The following is a 27913-nucleotide window of genomic DNA, read 5'->3' on the forward strand; positions in this document are numbered from 1 at the left end:
AGGGAGGAGGGGGGAGGCAGAGTGTTGATAGGGGTGAGTGTGTGCACGCTGCAAAAAGTGTAGAGACACCTGGGCGTGAGAAGAGGCTCCCAAAGTCTCATTTTACCAAAAAACAAAAACGTAAAATAAAAAACAAAACGTGGGAAACATTTTTAGTTTCTGATCCGTTTTATTTTTATTTTCCAAATCTGTGGTTTGTTTTTCCAGAGGAGTCTAAAATAAGCTCTGGAGGCTTCAGTTTCAGAAACTAGGATTCACGCAAACTCCTAAATCAAACCGTTTGGACTCATGAGGAGTGTTTGTCAGATTTATGTAGACCCGGTTCTGGTTCTGGGTCCAGTTCTGGGTCCGGTTCTGGTTCTGAGCCTCCAGCAGACCGACTCTCTCCCGGAGGTGTGCGCATCTTTTGCAGCGTGCTCGGCATTGGTGGATGTGTGTGTTTCCCTGTGCGTCATGATTGGCTGAAAGCGCGGAGGACGCCTTAATATTTAATCCTAATGTTCCCCTGGTTGGCTGAGGACTGGAAAGGTCCAACCAATGTTTTTGAGTTGCTTTAGTGGCTGCGGCTCCCTAATTAATTGCAGCTATCTGTCTCCTATCGATGTGTGTGTACATGTGTGTTGTGTGTGTGTGTGTGTTTCCTTTTTTCTCCCCAAACCGAACATGAAATAGTTTGTTGGGCTATACTTTCTTTCTTCCTATCTATCCCCCCTTCCTTCCTTCCCGTCCTGGTTCGCAGCAGAGACAGGACAGATTGAAGCCCAGCTGTGTTCGTCGCTTTTGCTCGTTGCCATTTTCCCCCCTCATTGCCCGGTGATGTTGGATATGGGAGAGCGCAAAGAGGTGAAAATGATTCCTAAATCGTCGTTCAGTATAAACAGTTTGGTACCCGAGGCCGTGCAAAGCGACAACAACAACCAGCAGAACCAGCACCACCACCAGAACCACCACCACCACCACCAGAACCACCTCCACCGGCCCGGCGGCGCCGACGAAGCCGAGCAGAAGGCGCCTCTCCCGGCCGCGCAGCCGGACCCCAAAGCGGAGCCGAAAAGTGAGTCTCCGAGTCAGGAGAGCTGCGGGGAGGAGAAGGACAAGCAGGAGGACAAGAAGGACGGCAAGGAGGCGGACGGAGGGTCCGGGGGGAAGGACGGAGAGAAGAAGAGCGGCAAGTACGAGAAGCCTCCGTTCAGCTACAACGCGCTGATCATGATGGCCATCCGGCAGAGCCCCGAGAAGAGGCTGACGCTCAACGGCATCTACGAGTTCATCATGAAGAACTTCCCGTACTACCGGGAGAACAAACAGGGCTGGCAGAACTCCATCCGACACAACCTCAGCCTCAATAAGTGCTTCGTCAAGGTGCCGCGGCACTACGACGACCCGGGGAAGGGCAACTACTGGATGCTGGACCCCAGCAGCGACGACGTCTTCATCGGCGGCACCACCGGGAAGCTGCGGCGGCGCTCCACCACGTCCCGGGCCAAGCTGGCCTTCAAGCGCGGCGCCCGGCTGACCTCCGGCCTGACCTTCATGGACCGGGCCGGGTCCCTGTACTGGCCCATGTCCCCCTTCCTGTCGCTGCACCACCCGCGGGCCGGCGGCGCGCTGGGCTACAACGGTACGTCGTCGGGCTACCCGGCCCACCCCATGTCCTACAGCACCATGCTGACCCAGAACATGAGCAACAACCACTCGTCCTTCCCGTCCTCCAACGGGCTGAGCATGGACCGGCTGGTCGGCGGGGACCTGCCCTACGCCACGCACCACCTGACGGCGGCGGCCCTGGCGGCCTCGGCGGTGCCCTGCGGCCTCTCCGTGCCCTGCTCCGGGGCCACCTACTCCCTGAACCCGTGCTCGGTGAACCTGCTGGCCGGACAGACCAGCTACTTTTTCCCCCACGTCCCGCATCCGTCCATGAGCACGCAGAGCGGCGGCAGCGGCGGCGGCGGCTCCCTGCAGGCCGCCCGGGCTTCGGCCTCCAACTCCCCGCAGGCTCCGTCCTCCTCCGCGCTGCCCTGTGACTCTCTGAGGCCGGCGCTGTCCGGCTCTCTGCCCGCCTTCTCCTCGGGACTGTCCGGGGGTTTGTCTGACTATTTTACGCACCAGAACCAGGGTTCGACCTCCAACCCGCTCATACACTAACACCCCCAGAACCTCACCCTCCACCCCCCTGTCCCCCTCACCGTCCCCCATCCTCAGCCTAAAGACTGGAGCTGTAAGTTGAACATTTACATGTAAAAAGTGACAGAATTATTATAAAACTACCGACTATAGAAAAAGAGGAGAGACTAAAAACTGCAAAACAAAACAGAGCAGCAGAGAGACAGAGACAGAAAGCAGCCCTGAAGTTCCCAGGTATTTTTTAATCTTTTCTTCTCTTCTCTGGCTTCTTTCTTTCTGTGTACATACCGTCTGTGTTTGTCTGGAACTTCCTGTCAGTCAGCGACGTGCAATGTGAGAAAAACGGAGATGAGAGCGGATTCTTCTGTTGTGTTCTTGTTGGAGGAGGCATTACTTTTAGAGAATGTGTATTTAAAATAGTTTGGTCTAATTTTGAGATTTAAAAAAGCTAAAATAATAATAATAATCCTATGTCTACTAGCCGCATGTCTGCAGTATTATCAGGTCTCATGCGGGTCGGAGGAGCGGCGGAGAGTTGATTTTATTTTATTTTACGGAATTGAAACACTAATTTTTTTGTTTTTTATTTTCTATACAGTGAATGTGTTTTTTTAAGCGACTCTGCTAAAAGCTCAAAGTCTCCTGAGGCTGTTTCTCATCATTCAATGTACTTTTTCTAGACCAAAGACTCGGTTTCTAGGAGTTGTAGTCAGTATTGGAGCCACGGCGGGCCTCCTGCTCCACTGCTGAAAATGTCCATTTAAACGAGATCTCATTGCACTTCTTTTGCAATCTCTTCATGTGCTTAAATTGGCGGGGATGTGAGCGCAGTCTGGTGCAGCAGTTGGAGGGATTTTTGCCTTAATTCGCCTCCTTTTTCTTTCCTCATCTGTCAGAAGAGAAGCCGCTTTCAGGCTGAACCGTGTCTCGTTTTCTCTCATGGATATTTTCCGCAGTGCCTCCTGTCCTGCTTCTCTCTCCTAAACACGGACGTTCACGATTCTCCTGCTTCTTTTGTTCTTTTGTATAATTAGTAAAAAAAATAAAAAATAAAGAGAGAGAGAAAAAGGAAGAGAGGAAATGTCTATTTGTAATTTGGAGTTTTGCTTTTCTTTCTTTCTTTTTCTGTTGTAGAAAAGGAGGAACACTGTAAAAACCGTGTGTCTGACAGAAGAAAAGATGCCTCATTATCTAACCTACTTGGAATGATTGTCCTTTAATTGTCGTCTCTAAAAACAATTTTTCATGGTTGTGATACTATTGTGGTCTTATTCTTATTCCCGTGTTTGTCGCTTACAAAAGTTAAAAAAAGAGAAAAAAATGTTTTAATCATAAAAATAAAAAAATAAAAGAATAGGTTACATTCATAACTAAAGCAAATCCTTTTGTCTTTTTTCCTCCTGTGTCGTCACTTTACCAACAGGTGCAACAAACAAAAAAACCCATAAATCCACGTAGCTTTCCAAATATTCTTTTTTAAATTTTAAATTTTACAACCGATTATTTTCCTTAAATTTGTGTTTTCCTCTTTGAGCTTCTTCACTTTCAGACCCTATCTGAGGTGCTTTCTGCCTCCAGCTGCACTCATCCCGCTGTTTTCTGCTGTTTTCTGCTCTTTGTGTGTCTCTCCTCCGTGTTTACGCGCAGAAAGGCGCAGCGGCTCCTGTGCGTAAAGCTTTTACGCACGGACATTTTACGCGCGTCTGTGTGGAAAAACTGTGTCAAATGATGCAACCAGAGGTCGCGTTCGGGCTGCTGGAGCCTGACTGAGTGTGTGAGGCGCTTTTTGTGCTGCTCCTCGTGACATTTTCTGCTTTTGAACAGTGAAATCTGAGGCGCTGCGGCCTCAGAAATACCCTCAAAAGTCCCGTTTGCGCTGATTTTAAGCGTCACGTGTTGATTTAACTGCGCACAGGAAGCAGATCTTTGTCACATTTCAGTCTCTATGTGTGTTTTTGTGTTTTGTGAGCGGCTGCTTTGTTTATTTGTGGCTTATTTAAATCACATTTGTTCCAGAAATTCTCACATTTTGCATTTTTCCTCCAACCAAACTCAGATTTCGACGCTTGTGCCATTTTTGGTTTCCTTGTTTTTACGCATCAAACCTGGAAAAACGTTTCTTCATTTTGAGTTATTTTAAAAAGCTTCATTTATTTGAGTTTCTGTGTCGCTGCTGGAGGTTTTTTTCTGATTAAATGTGTGAAGAAGCCGAACTTTCTCCTCAGATCTGCAGGATTTTTCCGTTTTCTTGGAGCGGAGCCAAACGTTTGTGTCCAATCTGTCAGTCCGCGGTGAGGAGACGTTCTGTCTTCATGTCTGGACTTTCTGCTGCTGCTGCTCTCACAGTTTCAGCTTCTCTGCTTCTTATCTGACAGCTGAAACCTGAAAACAGCAGATTTTTCACCTCGTGTCTCCTGCTTCTGCTGCTCCTTCTCAGCTCGTTTGCTTTGATTCTTTAAACCGTTTCTTTTCACCGTTATTTTTAGAGCAGCTTTTGCTTCACTTCTGAGGTTTTGTTCATTTCATTCTTGTTGTTGTTGGATTTCTGTGGTTTTCTGAGCAGAGATGAATCATTTTGCTGCTCCTCCGCCTCCTCTGCTCGTGTTTCTGCTGCAGGTTTGTCAGGTTTAAAGCTCATTCCGCGCCTTTCTTTCTGCACTTTAACGCTTTCTGGGCTGTTGAGACTTCAGCAGATCCACGTTCAGCTTCACACTGAACCGAACACGCGCTTAAATCTGCGGTTATTTCAGGAAAAGTGCGCCTGAACGCGGAGCCGCAGTTAGTTCCGCTGATCTGCGGCCTGAAGCTCGTTTTGTTCCTGCAGCTCGTCCTCAATCTGCTCCTCACGTTGTGCTTCTTCTTCTTCTTCGTGTTTTTCTGTATTTGTAGATTCTTCCAGGTTTCAGGAGTTTGAATCTTCTGCAGCCTGAAGAAGAAAAACGTGTTTTTTGTGTTTTTTTTAGTGGATAAAATGTGAATGTTTGTGTTGAGGAGCTTCAGTTTTTCCTCTTTTCAGCTGAAATCTGCAGATTTTCAGGTTTCTGTGTTTTAACTCGTGAACTGACCATAAAAACGTTTTCTGTCTCCGTTTGTTGTTTCAGTGGAACATTAATCCAGAATTTTAGGCGCAGCTTCACTTTTTTTTCTGCGCGTTAAAACGACGAAGAAGGACTGAATTAATTTCAGTTTATCTGCGGTTTCATTTGAATTTCTTTCTGGTTCTCCGTTTGTGCTCAAACATCAGTAAATTCAATCTGAGCCTTTCCTGATGGTTACAAAAGGAAAACAGAAGAATTAGAATTTTTGGCATCAAATGATAAAATCTGAAGCTAAAAATGTAAAAGTGTGAATTTATTTGGAGGAGCAGAGATGCTCTACACACATTTCTGGCTCCATGGGAGGTCGTTCAGCATCAAATATAGATTTTCTAAACAGTTTTTATTGTTTTTTTATGTGAATAACATCTTCTAAATATGATAAGACACAAACCATAGTTTTATTAAACTCAGATCTTCATTTTCTAGAAGCTGCTGCTGTAAAAACCTCAGATTCTTTAGAGAAATGCTTTAAATGAGGCTGAATGTGTGAATTTAAATAACTTCAGAATAAATCAGAGCGGTTTATTTTCCACAGAAGCTCCGGATCCATTTTATTATCAGAAAAAAAAGATGATTTAGATTTATTTTCTCTCTAAAATACGACGCGCTGCTGCTGAGTTTTAGTGGATCAAACAGAAAAGACTGAATGTTTTGGTTTTAGCTCCAAATTTAAGCGTTTCCTGAAATAAATCAACATCATTCCTCAGATCTATGTTTTTATTTGTGGATTCAGATCGAAGCTTCAGCAGCGAATAAAACCAATAAAATCAGATCTACACCAGTTAGTGTCATTCTAGAATAAAGCAGCAGTGTTGCTTTAAATACTAACAATAAATAAATAAATGAATGAATGAATCTCCAGTTGAGCTTCTGTCTGAGGAGGTCAAAGGTCAAACTAGTTTTTACTCTTTTTTTAAATATATTTTTATTTTGAGTCTCAGTTTTTCTTAAAACATCACAAATCCTGCTTTTATTTGGACTTTATTTCTCAGAACAGACTGGGTTCTTGTGGTTCTGGATGCTGTTGTGTAGTTGTGTAGCAGCAGAGTTACACACTGATGGTTGTTTATGTGTTTAGGTTTGGATTTTACGCGCAGAGACGCAGAGCTTAAAAAAAAACGCGTTTAGAGGAACTAAAATCCGGTTTTTACTCCTGAAATCATCCTCTAGTTGCTCCACGTGCACTCTGAGGTTTCGTTGCTTCTCTTTGAGTTTTTTTTCTCTGGTTCTGGTTCTGGTCGGTCCGCGCCGGTTCTGCGGCTGCGCACTGACGGCGCCGTTCGTCTCCCGGTGCTGCTGCTTGTTGCTGTTGTTTGTTATTTTTTTTGTTGTTGTTTGTGTCCGGGCTCCGTCAGGTTCCCGTGATGCTCTGCGGTGACTTTCTGTGAGCGTTTCTTTTCCTCCACAGTTTGGATCGTTTTCATGCTTTCTGAGCTCATTTAAAGGAAACATTTGTTGAATATTTGGCTCCAGATTCTGTTTTAAAAATGTTTAAGGATTTTACTGAAACATCACAGCGGATCTCAACACCAAACCAGAGATTTAATGGAGGAAAATCTGTGATTTTCAGCTTCTGGTGGCAGAAACTCTGAATATTTAGATGATTTTCCACATTTATAATATTTCTCTGCTCTGACCAGAAGAAAACACTCAAAGTAAATATTTAATTTTTGGCTCAAATTCTGGTTGAATCTAAAATGTTCCATTATTGCTGATGGCCTCTGCAGCCTAAATCAGGCTGTAAATGGAAATAATTTTGTGATCTTTAGCTTCTTTTAGAAAAAAACTCTGAATATTTGGATAGTTCAGCTTTAACAGCAGATTCCTCATTAGAACGTTTTCTGGCCTCATTTAAATCAAACGTTAAAGATTTGGCTCCAGATTCTGATTTAATGTCATCATTTTTCATTATTTTGATGTTTAAATCACCTCTGGAACATAAATCAGGCTTTTAATGAGACCTTCAGCAGATTTTCAGCTTCTTGCTGCAGAAAACTCTGAATATTTAGATTTATTTCTTCTGAGCTCATTTGTTGAATATTTGGCTCCAGATTTTAAACCTGATTAATGATTTTACTGAAACACCAAACCAGAGATTTATCTGTGATTTTCAGCTTCTGGTGGCAGAAACTCTGAATATTCCATGATTTCTGCAGCAGGTTTAGTTTTGGCACCAGTTTCATCATTTTAACGTTTATCTGCTTTAAACTCTGGAGGCAAATCTGGAATATTTCAGTTTTTGCCCCCAAATGACGTTTTTCTTCAGTGATCCTCGTGAACCGTATTTATTTAACATTGAACTCATTTTTAGCTTCTTGTTGCAGAAAATCCAGAGCATGTAGAACATTTAGACTCCTTTTGCATCTTTGGCAGCAGCTGGATCTTTAAAACGTTTTCTGCTCTCTGATGTTAAATGTTTCAGTTTTTTATCACAGAATTCTGTTTTTGTCCTTCCTCGGCCTCCAGGAACCCAAACACAATGTTATCAACCATTCACTCCCTTCATGCTGCAGAAACACATTTTACACCAAAAACATTCAGTTTATGGAATATTTCAACATTTTTCTGTCTTTAAAGGAAGAAACTTTAAATCTGAGGAATTCTGGTACCAAATTATTTTTAAAAATGAGAACAAATTCCTGTTATTTTCCGTCTTAAACACGTTTTACTGGAATATTTCTGGCCTCTTTCAGCAGAATATTCTGAATATTTTCCACCTCAGCTCCTTAAATGTTGCCTTAAAGCTGCAAAAACCTGGAAACAGTTTCACCGTTGTGACGCTGATCGACTTTGATTAGAAGAAAAGACTCAAAGTGCAGGTTTAATATTTGGACTTTTGGCTCAGACTCTGATAATATTCCATCATTACTGATGTTTAACTCTCAGCTCTGGAACATAAATCAGGTTTTTAGCTTCTCGTATCAGAATATTTAGAAAAGGTTTTAAATGTTCATTCAGAGACAGAATTAGAGATTTTCAGACCTGACAGGAAAAAAACCAGTAAAAATGAAATAAACCACATCAATAAAGCCAAAGCAGCTTCTGTTGCTTCTAAAGATCCACTTCAGTGAAAGAAACCACTAAATGTCAGATTTAAGTTCTGCCATCAAGTTTGATTTTTTAACTGAATTTCACATTTTTACTGATGAATCTTTTTAAAACTCATTCAGAGGCTCAGAAAAACCCAAAGTCTTCATTTTTCATTCCCTGCTGCATTTCTGTCAGATAATCAGCGTTTTAAAAGGAAATTCAGTCTAAAGTCAGCGTTTGTCTGCGAAGGTTTGAAAACTGCAGCAAATCAGAAAGAAAAAGCCTGAAGGAATAATTCTGGTTCTGGAGGATTCAGACGTCACAATAAACCAGATCAGAGGCGTTTTCTGGATCCGCTTTAAAAGGAACGTTTTGAACATTTTCAAACATTTTGTCCTAAATCTGCATTTGAGGGAATTTTAAAACCTGACAGACAGAAAACTGAAGTTAAAGGAGGATTATTTAGATTTATTTCTTCTTTAATCTGAAAAAAACATCAGGCCTGAAAATCAGTCATTTTCTTTGAGTTTTGATCTGAAGCAGCAAAAAGAAAAAGGATTTCAAAGACATGAAGCAGTGGTTTGTCAACATGTAAGAGTGTCCAGAAACGCAGACTTTACTGGTTTTACTGGTTTAACAGTTCACATTAAAACAGCAACACTGAGATTTTATTTTGGAATTTTCGGCTCCAAATCAACAACAATAAAAGTCTGAATATTATTGGCAGCAAACTGGAAAATGTGAAAATAATAAAAGAAAACATCCGTTTGAAATATTTCCTGAAAATGTGGAGATTTTCAGGTCAACAGGCTGAAAATTCAGATTTAAAGGAAAAAATAACGAATGTTTTGGTGAAAAATGATCAGAAATAATCAGTAAAGTCCTAAAAGAATCAGTTGTGATGTTTCAGCCTTAAAGCAGAAAAACTGGAAACAGAATCTACACAGAGAGGAATAATCTGGACTAAATGAGGAACATTTGACTTTATTTATCAGAGACTCTAAAGGTTTGACAGCAAAGTGGAACATTTTAATAAAAGTCATCAAAAAATCATCAAAATCCATCAAATTAGAGACTTTAGAGCCTCACAGCTTTAAATGCTCCAAAAGCTCAACAGTTGATGTTTTTTGGCCCCAAATTAGAAAAATTCCAAAATAAATGTCTTTAACTGCAGATTGTTGCTTCAGATCATCAGTTTCTGTTGAAAAATGAGCGTTTCAGAGCCTCACGGTGCTTTGAAGCTTTAAAAGGCTCTAAAGTCTGTAAAAACTCGACAATGTGACGAAGGATTTTAGAAGAACAGCTTCATGTTGTCTTCAGACACCAAAACCAGTCCATCTGCTGGTTCCATGCAGAGTTTGAGGCTCTAAAACGTCGACATCAGTTTGTGATGAAGATCAGCAGCTTCAGGGTAAAAATGAGGCAGAACAGAAGCGTAGTCTGTGGTTCTCTGGATGCTCCAAATGATCAGTAAGAAGCTGAAATTTAGAGTTTTTTCTGACCTTAAATAGGAAAATTGTAGAAATGGCAGCACTTCATTGGTGTTTGAATGAGTGTTAAATGAGCCTCTCACTCTAAATGCTCTAAAAACTATAAGATTCACTTTTTATCACCAAGATGGAAAATTCAGCAGATCACTGGACCTTCAAAACACCAAAACCAGGTTCTGTCTTTAAAACCGTGTGGTTCCTGAAGGTTCTGAAGGTTCTCAGAACTCTAGAACCTGCAGCTTTTAGGCTCCACATGGAAAAGAGAAAGAAGAACCGTTCACCTGCAGAACCCCAAATAACTCCAGACAAGTGTTTCAGTTTGCACCTTCAGAACCAGAACCAGAACCAGCCCAAACTCTGAAAGCGAGGAGGAGGTTTCCTGTTTTTGTCTCCAGATTGAGAACTTTAAGGAATAACATGTAAGTGATCAGAAAGCTTCAGATTAGAGCCTCAGTAGATCTGCATGTTCTAGAAGATGAGGTCCAGATCTGTTGTTTCCTCCACAGCGTCACTCTGAACCTGAAAACCGTAAAAACAGTCTGAACTGTGAAAACACCGACAGCTGTAAACCAGCGAAAAGGATCCTATCAGTCTGAAATCAATCAGCTGATCAAATAGAATCAGTTTGAGTCTCAGATGAAGAAAGTTCTAGATCAAAATGTGGATGCTGTTAATGATTGATCCTGATGATCGATCAGGGTGAACTGATCATTGATCCTGATGTATTGATTATTGGTTATTGGTCCTGATGTATTGATTATTGGTTATCGGTGGCGGTCTGTCCCTCCTGTGAGCTGCTGCTGAACAACAAAGCAGGACTTTGAGGGTAATTTGTTGGTTTCCGTGAAGAAAAGCAGCAGCGAGTTAAACGAGTCCGACTGTAACGCTAGAACTGCCCCCTCCTCCCCCCCAACAATGGCAGCCGGGGAACCCAATATCTGCCCCGCTGATGCTATCTGCCCCATGTTAAATGGGGTGACCAGCAGTCAGCGGATAAAGGAGGCAGCAGGAGGACACGGGGGAGACGGGGCAGATAAACTTTCCTCTTTCTTTCTTTCTTTCTTTCTGCCTCCAGTCCTCCTACAGACTTCACTTCCTCCTTCCATTCCTTCTTTCATCCTTTACTTCTCTCCTCCTTCTCCTGTTTATCTTTTTCTTTGCTTTTATCCAAAGTGTCTTTTTGTTTCTTTCCCTCTTCCTCCCATTTTTCTTTTTGTTCCTTCTTTCTTTCTTCCCTACTTTTTACCTTTCATCCATCCATCCATCCATCCATCCATCCATCCATCCATCCATCCATCCATCCATCCATCCATCCATCCATCCATCCATCCATCCATCCATCCATCTTTCTGCTGAGGATCCATACAGCTTCTTTTTTTTTCTTCTCTGAGATGTTTCTCTTCTTTACTTTGTTTCTGTTAATTAGTCATTAAAATTAACTCATTTATTCTGTGAGTTAGAAGAAATAATTGAAACCAAACTAGAAAACTAAACATTCTAAAACCATAAAAGTCTAACCAGATGTTTGAGCGCTTCAGCTTCATGTTTTTCTTCGTTCCTTTGGTGTCATCAGGCTCTAAGCGCTCTCAGGGTTCACGTGTTAAACATCTGTTGTTCTATGTGATGCTGTATGAGCGGCGTGCTGATCGTCCTCCGTCAGCAGCTTCATCTGTAAATCCTCTCGGTCCGTCTGTTGGTGGAAAAGCGGAATGTTTTTGTCTCTAATCTGCTGAGGATCATCTGGAGACGCTGTAGGTCAAACATGGAGGTCAGAAGGTCAGCTGGAGGTCGTTGAGGGCCCGACTACTTCCTGGAGCAGCTTCAACCTGCTCCATTTGCACAGCAGAAAGTCTAAGTTACTGAGAGGAACTAAAGATCCAGATGTTGGAGACGATAAAGTGAAGATGTGATTCAGTGTTTGAACAAACCGGATCAGTTTATCAGCAGAAAGACGCTTCAGATTTCAATTTAAACGCTTTAAAAGAGGCTGAAAACTCTAAAAGAACAGAACCACAGGAAAGAGGATCTGTCAAAAATGAACCTAAACTCATCTGAAATGACAGTATTTTCAAAATTTTTAATTTGGATTACGTGAAGTTTTATATTTAAACTAGAAAACACTGAATTCCACTCATTTCCTGCAGCGTCAAACCATGAAACTCTGGAAGAAAAACTGGATTCAGACTCAGACTGATCAGCAGCAGAAAGTCTGGAAAAGACAACAACAGAGTGTTTGAGGTCAACTATTAATGAAGGGCAGTAAATAAGTAAACAACAACAAACAGGAAGAAGCTTTCCTCTCCTCCACAATAAAATGATTCACATTCAGTCACAGTATTTTAAAAAAACACACAAAAAACACACAAAAGCAGCACAGAAAATAAACAAACAAATAAACAGGAAACCTTTTCTCTTTTCCACAATAAAATGATTCAGATTCAGTCACAGTATTAAAATAAAAATAAAGAAACAACGCACTGCTTTTCCCCAACAGCAAAATCATTCAGATTCAGTCACATCATCATAATAAGAAATAGAATTAAAAACACAGAAAACAAAACAAACAACAGGAAGCTTTTCTCTCCTCCACATTAAAAGATTTAAATTCAGTCACATTATTACAATGAAAAGCACAAAAACATAGAAAATAAATCATGAAACATAAACAAACAAACAGGAAGAAGCTTTTCTTTTCACAATAAAGTCATTCAGATTCAGTCACATTATGATAAAAAAACTGAATTTATGAAAACAGAAACAGAAGAAAATCACAAACAGAAGATCAAATTTAAAATCAATCATTTTCATTTCATTTGTAGTTTTTAAAAAGATTCAGACATTGTAAAAAAAAAAACATAAAGAATCAATAATTAATACAAACCAATCAGGCTGAAACCTTTCCAATAAAATAATCAATAATTCATCAATAATCCAAAATAAATTAGAAAAAAACATTAAACAGCCTGAGGAGGTGTGTGTGTGTGTGTGTGTGTGTGTGTGTGTGTGTGTGTGTGTGTGTGTGTGTGTGTGTGTGGCTGTTCACGCGTCACTCGCTCCTCCGCAGGTCACGCGCACAGTTTCCTCCTCCCGTTCACGCTGCGGTGACTCCAGCGTCACGTGATCGTCACGTTCGCGCCTTCACAGAGCAGGTGTGTGACGTGCCTGCGAAGCGCGTGACCGTCAAGTGAAGTCGCGGCCTTCACGCACCAAACGAGTCACAGGCCTCGAGCCCGTGACGTCACACACGCGTTTTCTGTCCATCTGGTGACGTCAGTGTGTTTTTGTTTTTAAATAAACAACATTTGTTTCTGGAAACAGTAAAAAAAAAAAACATCAGTAGGCGATCTGAAACCGGAGCAGAAAATAATTTAAATCAAATGTGATCAGCTGCTTCACAATTTTTATTTGTTATTTTAAATTTTTGTTTAATTTTTAAAAAAATTGTTCTCATCCATTCCCAGCAGGTCTGACACTTTGAGGCCGTGATGTTGGAGTTTAACTGGTTGTTTTCAGAGTATTTATGGATGAAATATTTAATAATAAGAACAATAATAATAATTTGTTGTTAATATTCTCTCTGTTTGTTTCACTGCAGATACATTTCATTCTGAGGCCTTTAAACCGACTCTAGACCCATTTACACGAATAAAAAAACATTTGAGGTAAAAAAATGAAACAGCAGATTTGTATCAAACTTTATGAGTTCAGAAAAATTCTAATAAACTTTTGTTCAACCAACAAACTGAAGTGAGTTACAGGAACCAGATTTCCTCCACAGTTAAAGGTTTTTAATTATTTAATGACTGGCAGCGAAAACATTTAATTTTGCAATAATTACTCATTAAAATGAAGCTTTTCCAGTCAGTACTTCCACGTTTTTTAATTGTATCTATTAATTAGTTTAATTCTGAACAGAAGCATTTCAGATGACAAACATTTAAAAATTAATTAGCTCCATTTTCTTTAGTCGTTTTTATTATTTTTATTTTCCTTGTTTTTGATGAGAATATTCAGATTTTAATGTCAGATTAGTTGATTTTTCCTGATAGAGCCAAATGTGACTAGTGATGCGTTCAAGGAGCGTCGGAAAGTCGACAACCAGGAGATTCTTTCTGGATGTTTCACAGCTTCAAGTTGATAATTTGTGATTTTTTTTAAAAAAAAAATTCTTTTAATGAGTTCAAACCTGCTGGTTGGTTTTAAGGTTCAGAGTTTAATTCAGACTCTGAAAGTCTGAATTTAAATCTGTGAGAACTCAGTGGTTCTGAAAGTGGCTCAAAAAAAATGGATCCATCCATTTCTAAACACTAACAGCTTTACGGAGACACTAGACCAGCTGGGATCGGACATTTAGCATGTTTTATCATTTTTATAGGAAAATAAAGATTAATTCCTGTCATTTTTGAGATTTTTTAGACAGTTTTATGTTATTTTGTTGAAATTTGGATTCATTTTGGACAATTTTGACTAATTTTATGGATATTTTAAGTCTAAATATCTAAAAACTGAAACCTTGTCTGGTCCAACTTTAACCATCAGGTTCTACTGATGTCAGAGCCTCAACGGGTGGAGAAATGTGGACCAAAGACTGTTTTAGTACAAATATGGATCCATCCATAGATCGACACTTACAGGCAGGGGTAGATCTACCGGGGTGGCAAAGGGTGCAACTGCCACCCCTAGAAGACGCCTTGCCGCCCCAGCTGCCACCCAGAGTGGAACGATGTAAATCAAAATGTATATGGAAGTTTGTGGCCGCCGTAAAGAGCGAAAGTCCAAAAAGGACAAATAGAGAGTGAAACTCGGATGTCCGAGTGCTTTTGAATGCACCACGTAGCCAACGTACCGTCTCTGCTGCTACAGATACGAGGTCACACGTTCATGTGGACGACAGTTAGCTGGGTTAGGATTGGCTGACAAATAATAATTACTTAAATAGACATAGATGTGTATCTCTGTGGATGCCGCCCTTTACTGCCCTGTTTTTTTCTCTAGATGTGCCCCTGCTTACAGTAACTTTATGCAGGCACCAGACCAGCATCTTCCATTTATAAGGACTAATAATTATTAATTAGTGTCAGTTTGAACAAGTTTCAGGTCAATTATGATGATATCATTCAAGTCATATTTTTCAACAGATGTTTCGTCAAAACAGCAACAAGTTGGAGCCTTCTGTTCCTAGACTAACCACACATGCAGTTAATTCCACTTTTAAGGTCCAGTAATTAAAACTACATCTTCTGGATCCATTCAGTCATTCTGATCGGATCAAACTGTTCTGTATGAAACCTTTAAAACGTCTCCACAGGTTGTTTTTGAGGGTTAAAACTGTAATTCTCTGACCTGAAATTCTCTAAATGTATTTCAAATATTGAACAGATCTGAGTTTTGGTCCCGAATCACAAACAAACTGAACAGAAACTCCGTAAACTGAAGCGTTTCCAGTTCGTTTCTGATCCAGTTTCCGTCCCTGAAGTGGATCAAGTTCACTTTAATCTCTGCTGCAGCTCCACACATTTCTATCTTTATTTAACTGGTTTTACTGGTTTTACTGGTGTTACCGGGGAGTTGATCTGCTGCTGCCATGTGACCTCTGGGCGAAAAAAAGCCGATCTGAGGCCAAAGAGCCGAATAGAAATGCCCACGAATAATTCGGATTAGAGGAGAGTGAGAGCTGCCGGGTGTGTTTTAGTGTTTTAGCGTGTGTGTTTTAGTGTGTTTCAGTGTGTTTTAGCGTGTGTTTTAGTGTGTGTGTGTGTCCATTCTTGTCTTCAGCCTCCTCAGGCCGGCTGTCGATCAACGACGATTAAGATTCAGAGAAGAATGTCTGCAGAGTTTTTCTTTCTGCTTTAAACGGCTAATCTGGATTTGATTGGTCCAGATGAGGTCCAGACACACACACACACACACACACACACACACACACACACACACACACACACACACACACACACACACACACACACACACACACACACACACACACACACACAGACTGTAAATCTGCAGGAATCTGAACTAAACCCATTTTTACCGACTTTTTCTGCTTCTCCTGAAGGCATCGTCTGAAAAAGCTCCACAAACTTTTCTTTAGTTTTTGTTCGTATTAAATTATGATTGAAGTCAAAGTTAGAAAACATAACTCTGAGATTTGAGTCCAGTTCTTCTATAAATACAACAAGCAGGACATTTACTGCAGTAAAACACCACAGTGAGGTAAAAATATACAAAAACAACTAGCATTACAGTAGTTTGTTCTGAAATCTGATCAGATTGTTAACAACAGATTATCTGCTTCACTCTCTGCATTTATTTTATATTTGTTTGACTTTTATTTATACATATCTATCTGTCCGTCCATCCATCCATCCATCCATCCGTCCATCCGTCTATCCATCCATCCATCCATCCATCCATCCATCCATCCATCTGTCCATCCATCCATCCATCCATCCATCCATCTGTCCATCCATCCATCCATCCATCCATCTTAGACATGTTTTATACATTTCATGAGGATTTTTCAACATATTTTTGCACATTTTAAAATATTTTATTGATTCTTTTGGGACATGTTTAAAATGTTTGTTTAATTTTTTATCAATATTTTTGAGATTTTATTATAACTCTAAGATTTAAAAAACTGTTTGGACATGTTTTGCACATTTCTTGAGGATTTTTCAACGTACTTTTACAGATTTATTGGTTCTTTTTGAATATTTATTCTCACAATTTATTAAACATTTTTTTTGCTTAAATATTTTGGAGATTTTATTGTATTTTTCTATCACTTTTTACAATATCTGTCGACATTTTTTGGACATTTTTTGGAGGATTTGTCAACATATTTTTGCACTTTTTTAAAACATTTTATTGATTCATTTTCTTCATCATCACTGTTGATTAAAAATTTCATTTTTCTTCAATATTAATAATAATAATTTTAATTTTTTAATAATAAAAATAATATTATGCTTTACTAACATTTGCAAAAATATTTTGGACATTTCAGGACAATTTTTCAACATATATTTGCAATTTTCTGATTTTTAAAAAAATCTTTTTGGATACTATTTCCCACCATTTATAAAAAATGTTTGTTTGATTTTTGTCAAATATTTTGGAGATTTTATTATGCTTTTGTAACATTTTTTAAAAATAAATATTTATGGATGTTTTTTGGGCATTCCATGAAGATTTTTCAACTGATTTTTGCATGTTCTACTGATTCTTTCATACATGTTTTCCACACAGTTTATTAAAACGTTAGTTTAATTTTTAAAAAATATTTTTGGAGATTTTATTATGTTTTTTTCGAACATTTTGTGAAGAATATTTGTGGAACATGTTCCATTTGGATTTTTCTGAATATTTTAGGACATTTCATTTTTATTTTTGTTCAGATTTTCTTAATATTTTTTTGGAATTTTATAAAAAAAAATGATTTTTTTTCTTTATTTAATGTTTTTGACATTTTGGGAGCATTTCACATTTTTCACATGTTTTATTTAATCTTTTGGGATGTCTTTCTTTAATATTTGTGGGAGATTAAATAATTTAATGAATATTTTTCCATCTCTTTCATCACATTTTCCAGCAGGTTGCTGCTTTACTTTCCTTTATATCCAGTTCATAAGTTTAATTTTATATTTGCTGGAATTGTTATAAAATTATATAAATATTCTAGACAATTTTAGGTGAGGAGCAACAAAAAAATGTGAGCAAAATGTATTTTGTTCACATTTTCTGATTATTTTATAATTCCTTTTTGATAAGATTCGTCTCAAATTCTCCTAATATTTTGAGACATTTTCTGAGTATTTTTTTTGTATTTTTTCAGAACATTTTATCACATATTTACTGATATTTTTGACATTTCTGGAACAATTTCTTTCCTGCCATTTTATTCGGTGTGTGTGTTCATGTGTGTGTTTCTCTGAATGAAGAAGAAAACAGTCGACGGCTCGTGAATAATCGTGTTAATGAGCTTTTAAAGCAGCAGCTTCACTTTTCTTCTTCTTCTTGCTCTCCTTCTTCTTTTCTTTTTGTTTTTCTTTTCCTGCCTCTTCTTTTTCTTCTTTTCATCCTTTTTCTTCCTCCTCCTCCTCCTCTTCTTCTTCTTCTCCTCTGCTTCCTGTCGGGTCAAACCATCTCTAACTGTTGTCTCTTCAGTCCCCCCCCGTTCTGCTCCGATGGTTCAGTCCAGCCGCTTCCAAACCAGAAAAAGAAAAAGATTTTCTGATCTTTGCTTCGGTTGTTTCTTCTCATCACTGTTTTATATATTTCTCTGAGTTTATAGTTTTATTTTGTTAAAAGTTTCTGTTTTATAGTTTTAAGCCTCACATCTCAGTTTCGTGTCGTTTTGTTTTGCTTTAGTTTCACTTTAACATCTTTATGTCACGTTTTCGTGTCTCTTGGCAGCGAATTTGAATCTTTTTCTTGTGGTTTTGTGGCTCTGCAGCAGTTTTTATGCCTTTGCAGGGACTTTTTGCTTCCTGCTGTGATTTTATGTGTGTGGACGTATTTTCTGGTGCTTTCGTGTCTCTTTGTTGGGATTTCACGTCTTTTTCCAGCGGTTTTGCAGCTCTGTGGTGGTTTTACAGCACTGTACTTCAAACATGTTTCACTTTAACCGCAAAAAAAAACAAACAAAAAACAGCCGTAGCAAAACTTTTTGAGACATAAATGAGTTACTAGAAGTTAATTGAAGTTCTAAATTAAAATTTCTCGGAGTCTATTAGCTTATTAAAAGGTTTTTGGGACAAATTTAGGTCATTTTGGACAAATTTTGATTGATTTCTGTCAAGTTTGAACTCATCTTGGACACACTGAACCGTTTTTGATCATTTGTGAGTCTTTCTGGACACGATTCATCATTTCTGGAAAATTCCTCCTGGACATTTAAGATTTCTAATTATTTAGTAAATTACAACAAATAACCAAATAAATGTTTGTTTTTTCAGTTCAGAGGGTTAAAAGTGTTTTAGTTGTTTGTGTTCTGCAGTAAAACATTTGAACTGAACCAGAGTTCAGATTTAAAGCGACAGAAGCTTCAGTTTAGTTTCTGGTTCTCAGATTAAAACTGATTCAGGTTCAGATCAGAGATTAAAACTGCAGCAACCGAACATAATAATATGAGACGATACAGAAACATGTCTGCTCTCTGCTATTTCTGTATTTTTAAATCAAACGTTTCACTTCCTGTATTCCAGGTTTTATCTCAAAGCTGCAAAATAAAAACAAACTCCTTTTAACAGGCAGACTCGCCTTTTAATCCAACTTTAGACAGATTTCTGAGATTTTTCACACAAACTAAAGTTTTTCTCTTGAAGAGCTCAGAGAATTCTTCTGCTTCTTAAACTCATAGAAACAAACCAGATTATGAGTTTAGTTGACGAGGCTGAAGCTGTTTTACGTCTGCAGGTCACCGAGTTATTACCAGAGAACCGATTGTAATACCAGGGCTACACACAAACATTTGCAGCGTGGATTAGTACTTTACGGTGACTGTACTTCTACAGTGTGTATTATTACTGAGTGTTTACGTCATTTATTAGCGGGGCTGCCACACACGGGCTTCACACACACTCACACTCCAAATATCACACGGGTAAATAAACAAAAAACAAAAACGCTCCACTTTGCTGTTATGGGAATATGTAGCCTTTGGGACAATCCAGTTTACGTTTTTACTCCAGAGAACTCCAGGTTTGTGAAAATTTCCGTCCTACTCGCTCCCCAGCTCCTGTGCAGCTGTCAGGCTGTCTCTGAGTGACCACCTGTGTTTTAAAGCCTGTGGAGCTGCTGGGCAGTGGCAGATCTTCTGTGGGGCCACTGCCCCCCCTGATCTGAAAAATTTTGTATTATTAATTTCCCAAGTTTTCACTGGAATTTTACATCACTGATACTCCGATTTCCAGAGCTTCTGAACACAACTTTGTTGTCAGACTGCAACTGAATGCACCAATGATGTTAGTTTGATCTTTTGATTGTATTTTGTTTGGATCTGAAGAAGCTTTGAAGACGTTTCCTGCTGCTGGAGAAGACAAGCAGCTTTGTACCTTTGAGGTAAGAAAACTATGACGTTTCTCAGTACGTAACTGTCTGTACCTGGTTCTGATGTACTCATGAAACGTCATCATGGAGACTGCATCAGACCAGACTAGTGAGCATAGACATGAATCAGTAGATAGGATGGGATTTTGGTGACACTACAGTGTATCAGAGTGAACTTATTGAATATTTGTGTCTCTCTTCGCTGTTGCAGCGGTTTTGCGATTTGCAGACAGTCCCTGTGCGCTCCATAGACACCAATGATAGACAATAAACCATAAACCACAGATTATTATGTGGCTCAAAAAGCACAAAATGATAGGATGTTGCCTAAAATTATCATGTATGATAGGTGGTTCAAAACATGTCAGACTGCAGTATATGGTCAAAATAGTATGTTATTCAAGAAAACATCAGAGTGTAATATGTGGTCTAAAAAATGACATAGAATAATAGTTCATTACACAAGTAAAAGTAGAGTAATTTTTAAAACTGTTCAAAACGAAAACAAAAAAGTCATAGTAATACAGTATGTCAATTAAAAAGCCTATAATACAGCGTGTCGCCCAACAAGTGTCAGAGTTTGGTCTTTGGCCCACAAAACGTTGTTCTGTCCCGGCTGTCTGAAGTAGGTGAGGAGCGACACAAAAACAGTCCAAACGCTGGTTCCCAGAGGGTTAAAATCCAAAACACTCCGCAGTAGCACCCTAAACTAAAACCACCAGTGGGTCCCTGTTTTCCTTCCTGAACAGTTCAAAGGTCCCTCTCTATCTCCCCACTCATCCACCAACCACTGGAACACATCTGCAAAGTTCTGCTGAAGCTCAGCTTCCCCTCAGAAGAAGTGCTGCCAGATGAAGGAGCCTTTTGAGAGGCAGCTGGCATCGTGATTGGACGGTACTTTGGTCTGATCCAATCCAGCTTCAGCTCCAGAGACGGCAGGCGGGACGAGTCAACGGAGGCCGGTTGGACGAAGGCATGAAGCGGAGAAGGCATGAAGAACTTCAAACGTCTTTTAAACACGATGGAAAAATCATCTTTGAGGACTTGTCTCATTCTTAGTGTTTTTACATTTTAACTTCATTGCTCGGCGCTTTGCACATCCATTGTAATGTCGATGTTTTTTGTCATGACCCTGTTTGTCTGGAACTCAGTGTTTTATTGTGTTGTTATATTGTCTAGTACAGGTCCCTTAGTGTTGTTTGTCAGTGACTCAATGTTGTCTTGTAATGTTATTTAAGCACAGGTCTCTCTTGAGAATGACACTCAGTGTCTCAGTGAGATTACCTGTATAAATAAAGGCTAAATAAAATAAATCAAAACAGAGTAGCATTGTATGTCTCTTAGAAAACATCATAGTATAGCTTTTGGGATGAAAAAACGCCATCAACTCCAAGATTTTAAATACTTTCATTTACTGCAAATGAATATCTCCTCCAAATGTCTCACTAATAATCATTATCAGCCTTAAAAACCCACAAACACCCCCCCCTCTATACTGGACCACACTTAGTACAGTCCGGTTCCCCCTTCTATAAATCTGCTTAGAATCTTCCACTTCCTGTTTGTCAAAGTGGCCTTCTACCTGGACAGGTTTAGTTGGAGCTCATCAACAAACATTTTGGGTAACTGCACTTTAATCTGGATGGATGGCACTGAATTAGTCTGTTTTAATCAGACTGAGTTCAGATGTGTAGCTCTGTCATTAAATAGGAAATTATTTCTCAGAATTCACAGAGAAAAGTCTAAATGTTTGCTAGGTTAGCGTCCCACATGTTCTGTGGCTCAGCTAAAGCTAACTCTCTCCAACTTCTGGATCTCTGGAGCTGCTTGTTGTTCAAATATCTTCTAGAGGTGCTGAAGCTCAGAAAGTCTGAGATGTTTGTTCAGAATCAGCTCATTCTCAAGTCTGATCTGAACTGTCCTCTTTAGTTTGAACTTTCCCTAAACTTAGGAGTTAATGACAGAGCAGCACATCCAGACTCAGTCTCATTTATGTAGAGATTAAACTTCAGTGTCATTCATTGATGTTAAAGTGCAGTTTTTCATGTTTGTTGCTCATGCTCCGACCAAACCAGTCCAGGTGGAAGACGATGTGAAGAGAAGCTCCAGAGGATGAATATCACACATTTATGTTGGAAATAAATGTTCTTTAATTAGACATTTTCATGCAAAAGTTGGATTTCCCTTTAATGATGTTCAAATCTTTGAGTGTTTTGTTGATGTTGGTTTCTAAATGTTTTCTGACACTCGGCCCCAAACATTAAAACCTTCTACGGCTCACAAGCTGCAACAATTCACACATTATCAACTACACTATATTGCCAAAAGTATTGGTTCACCCATCCAAATAATCAGAATCAGGTGTTCCAATCACTTCCATGGCCACAGGTGCATCAGATCAATCACCTGGGCATGCAGACTGCTTTTACAAATAGTGAAAGAATGGGTCGCTGTCAGGAGCTCAGTGAATTCCAGCATGGAACTGTGATAGGATGCCACCTGTGCAACAAATCCAGTCGTGACATTTCCTCACTCCTAAATGTTCCACAGTCAGTCAGCTGTGTTATAAGAAAGTGGAAATGTGTGGGAACGACAGCAGCTCAGCCACCAAGTGGTCGACCACGTAAACTGATGGAGGGGGGGGTCAGAGGATGCTGAGGCGCATAGCACCAAGAGGTGGCCAACTTTCTGCAGAGTCAATGGATACAGACCTTCAGACTTCATGTGGCCTTCAGATTAGCTCAAGAACAGTGCTTCAGCAGAGAGCTTCATGGAATGGGTTTCCATGACCGAGCAGCTGCATCCAAGCCGTACATCACCAAGTGCAATGCAAAGCGTTGGATGTAGTGGTGTAAAGCGGCCACCACTGGACTCTAGAGCAGTGGAGACGCCTTCTCTGGAGTGACCAATCACGCTTCTCCATCTGGCAATCTGATGGACCAGTCTGGGTTTGGTGGTTTCCAGGAGAACCATACTTGTGGGACTGCATTGTGCCAAGTGTAAAGTTTGGTGGAGGGGGGATTATGGTGTGGGCTTGTTCTTCAGGAGCTGGGCTTGGCCCCTTAGTTCCAGTGAAAGGAACTCTGAATGCTTCAGCATACCAAGACATTTTGGACAATTCCATGCTCCCAACTTTGTGGAACAGTTTGGAGCTGGCCCCTTCCTCTTCCTACATGACTGTGCACCAGAGCACAAAGCAAGGTCCATAAAGACATGGATGACAGAGTCTGGTGTGGATGAACTGGACTGGCCTGCACAGAGTCCTGACCTCAGCCCGATAGAACACCTTTGGGATGAATTAGAGCAGAGACTGAGAGCCAGGCCTTCTGATCCAACATCAGTGTGACCTCACAAATGAGCTTCTGGAAGAACGGTCAAAAATTCCCATAAACACACTCCATAAACCTTGTGGACAGCCTTCCCAGAAGAGTTGAAGCTGTTCTAGCTGCAAAGGGTGGACCGACGTCACATTGAACCCTACGGATTAGGAATGGGATGTCACTGACGTTCAGTCAAGCATGTGAGCGAATACTTTTGGCAATATAGTCTATTTTTCTGACTAAACTAAGATAAAAAGTGAAAAACTGTCTGATTCCTGCATCATGAATGTAAATCTTTTTGGTTTTTATGACAGTAAACTGAATATATTTGGGTCTGACATTTAATAAACCAAAACAAGAAATGAATTAGTGGAGAAAACAATCAACAGATTAATGGACAAAGAAAATGTGTTTTCCAGCATATATGTCTGAATTCCTCCAACATTCCATGATACATACAATTTAAATTCACTTTTATTTATATAACACCAATTACAGGTCAAACTGTCTCAAGATGCTTTATTTTTATATTTTATATTTTTGTCATTTAAAATCTGACAAAGTAGAAATTTAAACCTCTTGACTAATCCAATTTATTATTTGGTTTTTAACAGACTAATGGACAATTAAAATAACTTTCTGCACTAACACTAATAAACATGAGGTCAGATAGAAGGAACAGTTTTAAATCCTGCAGTCCCACGACGACAAGAATAAAGTTTGTGAACAAAAACTAAATCTGCTGCTGGATTCCATTAAAGTCCTAATAAATGATCATAAAGTGTGATACTAAAGGTTTGTGGAGCTAAAAATGTCAAAGTAAAGACATCAAGTTGAACATCTGGATGGAGGCTGATAAAAGTTGACCTCCCTTCATTTCTCTGGAGCTCCATGGATTTTATGGATGCTGGTTAAAGACCTGCTCTTCTAGTCATCTTCCTTCTAGTCGCTGTAAAAAGTCACTCCATCCTCACCTTCAACACCTCTTCATGACAACTTGTTCTGCCTCTGACCTGGTGGGAAACTCCAGAAACTTGGGGAAACCCGTCAAGACTCGGATTTTCAAAAAACTCGTCGGGCGGGGGAAGGTGTGGTGGGCGGTGGAGGAGGAGAGGGGGGGAGGTGGGTGGCGACCTCTGTACATCTACTCCGCCCACCTCCCCTCCCACTCTCCGCCCTGACTCCACCCAGACTCCGCCCATGTGGTCACTTGGAAACTACGATGTCAAAGGGACGACGAGTTTCTTTCTTTTTATCTGATCTGTAGCTCAGTGAGTTAAGGGTTTGTCTATGGAGCTGTAAGTTGCTGGTTCAAGACTAGACCCTTCTTAATTTTCTGAAAAACTTTGACAAAGAAACAAAACTGCTGGTGGTGGGTCTTGATCCTGTTACCTTCCACTTGGTAGTCTCTCCTCTTATCCCCCTGAGCTACTCACTCAGATACTAATTCTTCTTTTTTTTACGCATTTATCATCGATTTTTTGTCATTTTTCGAGTTTTTAAAAAAAACTTTTTCTCGACTCGACCGTTTTTCTCAGGAGGTTGGACTTCAGCCTTTGTGCTGGAGGGTTGAACCCTCAGTTCCAAGACTTTCCAAAGCCTCCAGACCTCCCGAGTCCTCAGGACCTGAGCTTTCACACAGTCTGAGGGATGAAATCTTCTAAGTCCCACAGTAGATCTCTGTTAGATTGAAACTTCAGACAGTCTGAGGACTGAAATTTAAGAAGTTCTTGAGTAGTTTACTGTTAGTTTGAACCTTCAGACAGTCTGAGGACTGAAGTTTTCAAAGTTTCTCAGTACTTCTGTGTTAGTTTGAACTTTGTGGTTAACAGAAGCCTTAAAACTTGTGACCATGAGTCTTGATTTCACATTTAGACCATCCATCTGAGTTCTTCTCAGACCTTCTGTGGGTTCTTTAGAAATCCTGAACAAACTTTGATTCTCTTCACTGAACAGTAAAGTTTGTGGAGATCAGAAGGTAACATTAGTTTGATCAATGCCTTCAACTACTAGTAGACTTTATCTGGAAAGCAGTTTTCTGAAATGAGCTCTTAGTAAATCTGTCCACAGTCAAACCAAGAACACAGAAAGAGGAAATGTTTGAAGAAACAACTTGATGTTTTCATTTCAGACTAGAAAACGCTTTAAGACCTTTATCTGTTTTTGCTCTTTTTCATCGTTTTATCGTCTCTTCTGTTTAATTTGATCTTCTAAAGTCTAACTGGTGTCTTTTACAATGTTTTGTCTTTAGTTTGATTCTTCTTAAATCTTTAGTTTTGCTCTTTTCTCACATTTTATTCTTTTCTAATGTCTGATTTGATTTTGAAATGTTTTGTCTTTTTAATGTTTAATTGTTGTTTTTTCAAATGTTTTATCGGCTTGTTTGAACAATTTCCTTTTCTTTCCCAAAGTTTAATTTCTAGATTAAATCTTTAAGGTTTTTCTTTTTAAATGTTTTACCAACTTTTAAGGTTTAATTTTCTTTTTAGCTCCTATTTAAAGTTTTTTGTCTTCGAGATTTAATTTTCTAATTAAACATTAAATTTTTTAATTAAATGTTTTGTCTTTTTTAAATGTTATCTGAAATAATTGTTTTTGTTTAAATTTTTTTTGTTTAATTTCATATTTACAAGTTTTATATCTTCTGTTTAATTAACTAATTAAGTATTTTGTCTGTTTAATATAATTTAATTGTATTTTTAAAAGTTTTATTGTATTAAATGTTTTCCTTTGATTTAATTGCTTTTTTAATGTAGTTTATTTAATCTTTTTTTTCTGTCAAGATTTTAACTCCAACCTTAAAAATGAATCAAACCCTTAAATCACAATAAAAATACTTCTGTTGTCACAATCATGAGTTAGTCACTTATTCAGTTTATCAATTCAACTTTATTTGTTTAGAACCTTTCACACAGATGACAAAACTACACAAGCAAAGAAAAAAACTGCTAAAACTCTGATTAAAACTCAAAAACATTAAAAAAGATTAACATGGTAATAAAATGTGTTCAGGGGATGGAGGGAGTTTATTGAAGTCTTCTTGGGATCACACGGTAAATCATTTAAAATAGAAACTTGATATTCAGTCTAAGGAAACTGCAGAGTGACAGAAGAACCAACAATATCTCCTGTTTTCTCCTTTAATGAGTCGACTCTTCTGGTGCTTTCAGACCAAAGAACTACAGACTCTTCACAACCTGCTCAAACTCTTGGTACAGGACCTCACCACACGGGTCAACAAGGTTTCCTTCTCATTTCTACTCTGAAGCTCACCTTCTCCTGCTCAAACTGCTGACAAATGTTTGTGCTGCTCTAAAGTCTGGTCTCCAGAACTTCCTAAAAACTCTCAAAGTCTCTTCTGCTGCAGGTTGCTTTGTAGAACTGTTCCAGAAAACCTCATTAAACCACATGGAGGGGCCTCAAGATAGTCGTCCAAATGAAACCGTACAAAAACCAAACTAGCACAACCCAGACGCTAAAGTCTCCTGCAGCCTACCAGAGAAGCTCTTTAAACAGAGAATCAGGACAGGAACTCTTACCTTCTGGACAACCAACGTTGGTCCACAAACAACCAACAACCTCTAAAGACTCACCGCAGCCAAGATAAAGACACAACTCAGCTGCACCAAATCCACTAATCACTGCACACATTAGCACCATGAGCTAACTGTGGCTAAAGAACCACATTTACCAAGACAACTATCCAGTACAAAGCCCTAAAACACACCAAGAAACACATTAAAGAGGATTTTACTGCTGGAAGCTGCAAGCCAACGCCTAAAGAACAAACTAAAGCAACAGAACCAAACCGGTTCAGTGAAGAGAAACAGAGGAAATGTTTGACTGCAGACATAAAGCAGGAAGACACTGAGCTGCTCAGGTGTTCCTGATGACACCAAGCAGCCACCTGGACAGCCAATAGGAACACAGCTTACTGGAAGTCCAGAGGGCTGGCTTAGTGAAGGAAATTTAGTTTAAAGTTGAAGCAGAAAGTTAAAGAAAGTTGAAAACCACCTTCTGATCCCTGAAATCTCTGAGTTTTCACACAAAGAACACCTGAACATGTCAAACTGGTTCCATAGTAGAACCTTCACTGTAAAAACGTCATAGGATGGTGTGTTGCTCAAGAAACATTATGACCGGCTGTCTAGGAGCGACACAAAAACAGGACAAACGCTGGTTTCAGGGGGTTGATAGAGTGAGTTTAGAACAACACAACATGTGAGCAGAAAAATCACAAAGTCTGTCTTTAGTTCAGCTGAAAATATGAGTTTTTGTCTTTTTTATTGACCAAACTTTTCAGGAAGTAGATGAAGAATAACTAAAGCTCTCATGTAGAAGTCCAACTTCTGTTGGATCCTTGTAGAGAGTTTAGTCTTAGAGTTTGTAAAGCTGTTGAGTTTTTAGAGTCACATGGATTGTTTTGACATTTAATAGAGAGTTTAGTGTCTGATTGTAATTCTGTTCAGTGAATGGATCATTTAAGTTATGGAGTCATGTTTTGTTTTTGCTTCAGCACTTTTTCTTGTTTAGTTGCTGATGTGGTCAACTAGAAGCTGTTGAGAGCATTAAAATCCTCCAAGACAAATGTTACAAAGTGGTTGCTGGAGTTATTTCAGTTATGCAGATATTTATGGAAAATAAAGTTGGCAGCCCTGTATTAGTACCTACAACCCAAATATGTGCTGAAATTAGCATCAATTCGTTAGCATAGAAAACTTCCCATTAGCTTAATGCTAACTTAATATTTAAACGCCATAGACAGGCTAGCGCATTTGCATCGCTCCCGATTTTC

The 27913-nt window shown here is 39.4% G+C and overlaps 1 protein-coding gene across 1 annotated transcript in view; it reads left to right on the forward strand.

The window, feature by feature from the left end:
• The first annotated feature begins 501 nt into the window (after positions 1–501).
• Positions 502–27913, forward strand: part of foxg1a (forkhead box G1a) — a 32933-nt gene continuing 5521 nt past the window's right edge. The window contains exon 1 of the mRNA XM_051944606.1: positions 502–2358. Within this exon, the coding sequence (XP_051800566.1) occupies positions 817–2145 (1329 nt within the window). The 5' untranslated portion in view covers positions 502–816 and the 3' untranslated portion in view covers positions 2146–2358. The remainder of the gene's footprint in view (positions 2359–27913) is intronic.

The sequence above is a fragment of the Acanthochromis polyacanthus genome, chromosome 1 (genome assembly GCF_021347895.1).
Source record: "Acanthochromis polyacanthus isolate Apoly-LR-REF ecotype Palm Island chromosome 1, KAUST_Apoly_ChrSc, whole genome shotgun sequence".
NCBI lineage: Eukaryota > Metazoa > Chordata > Actinopteri > Pomacentridae > Acanthochromis > Acanthochromis polyacanthus.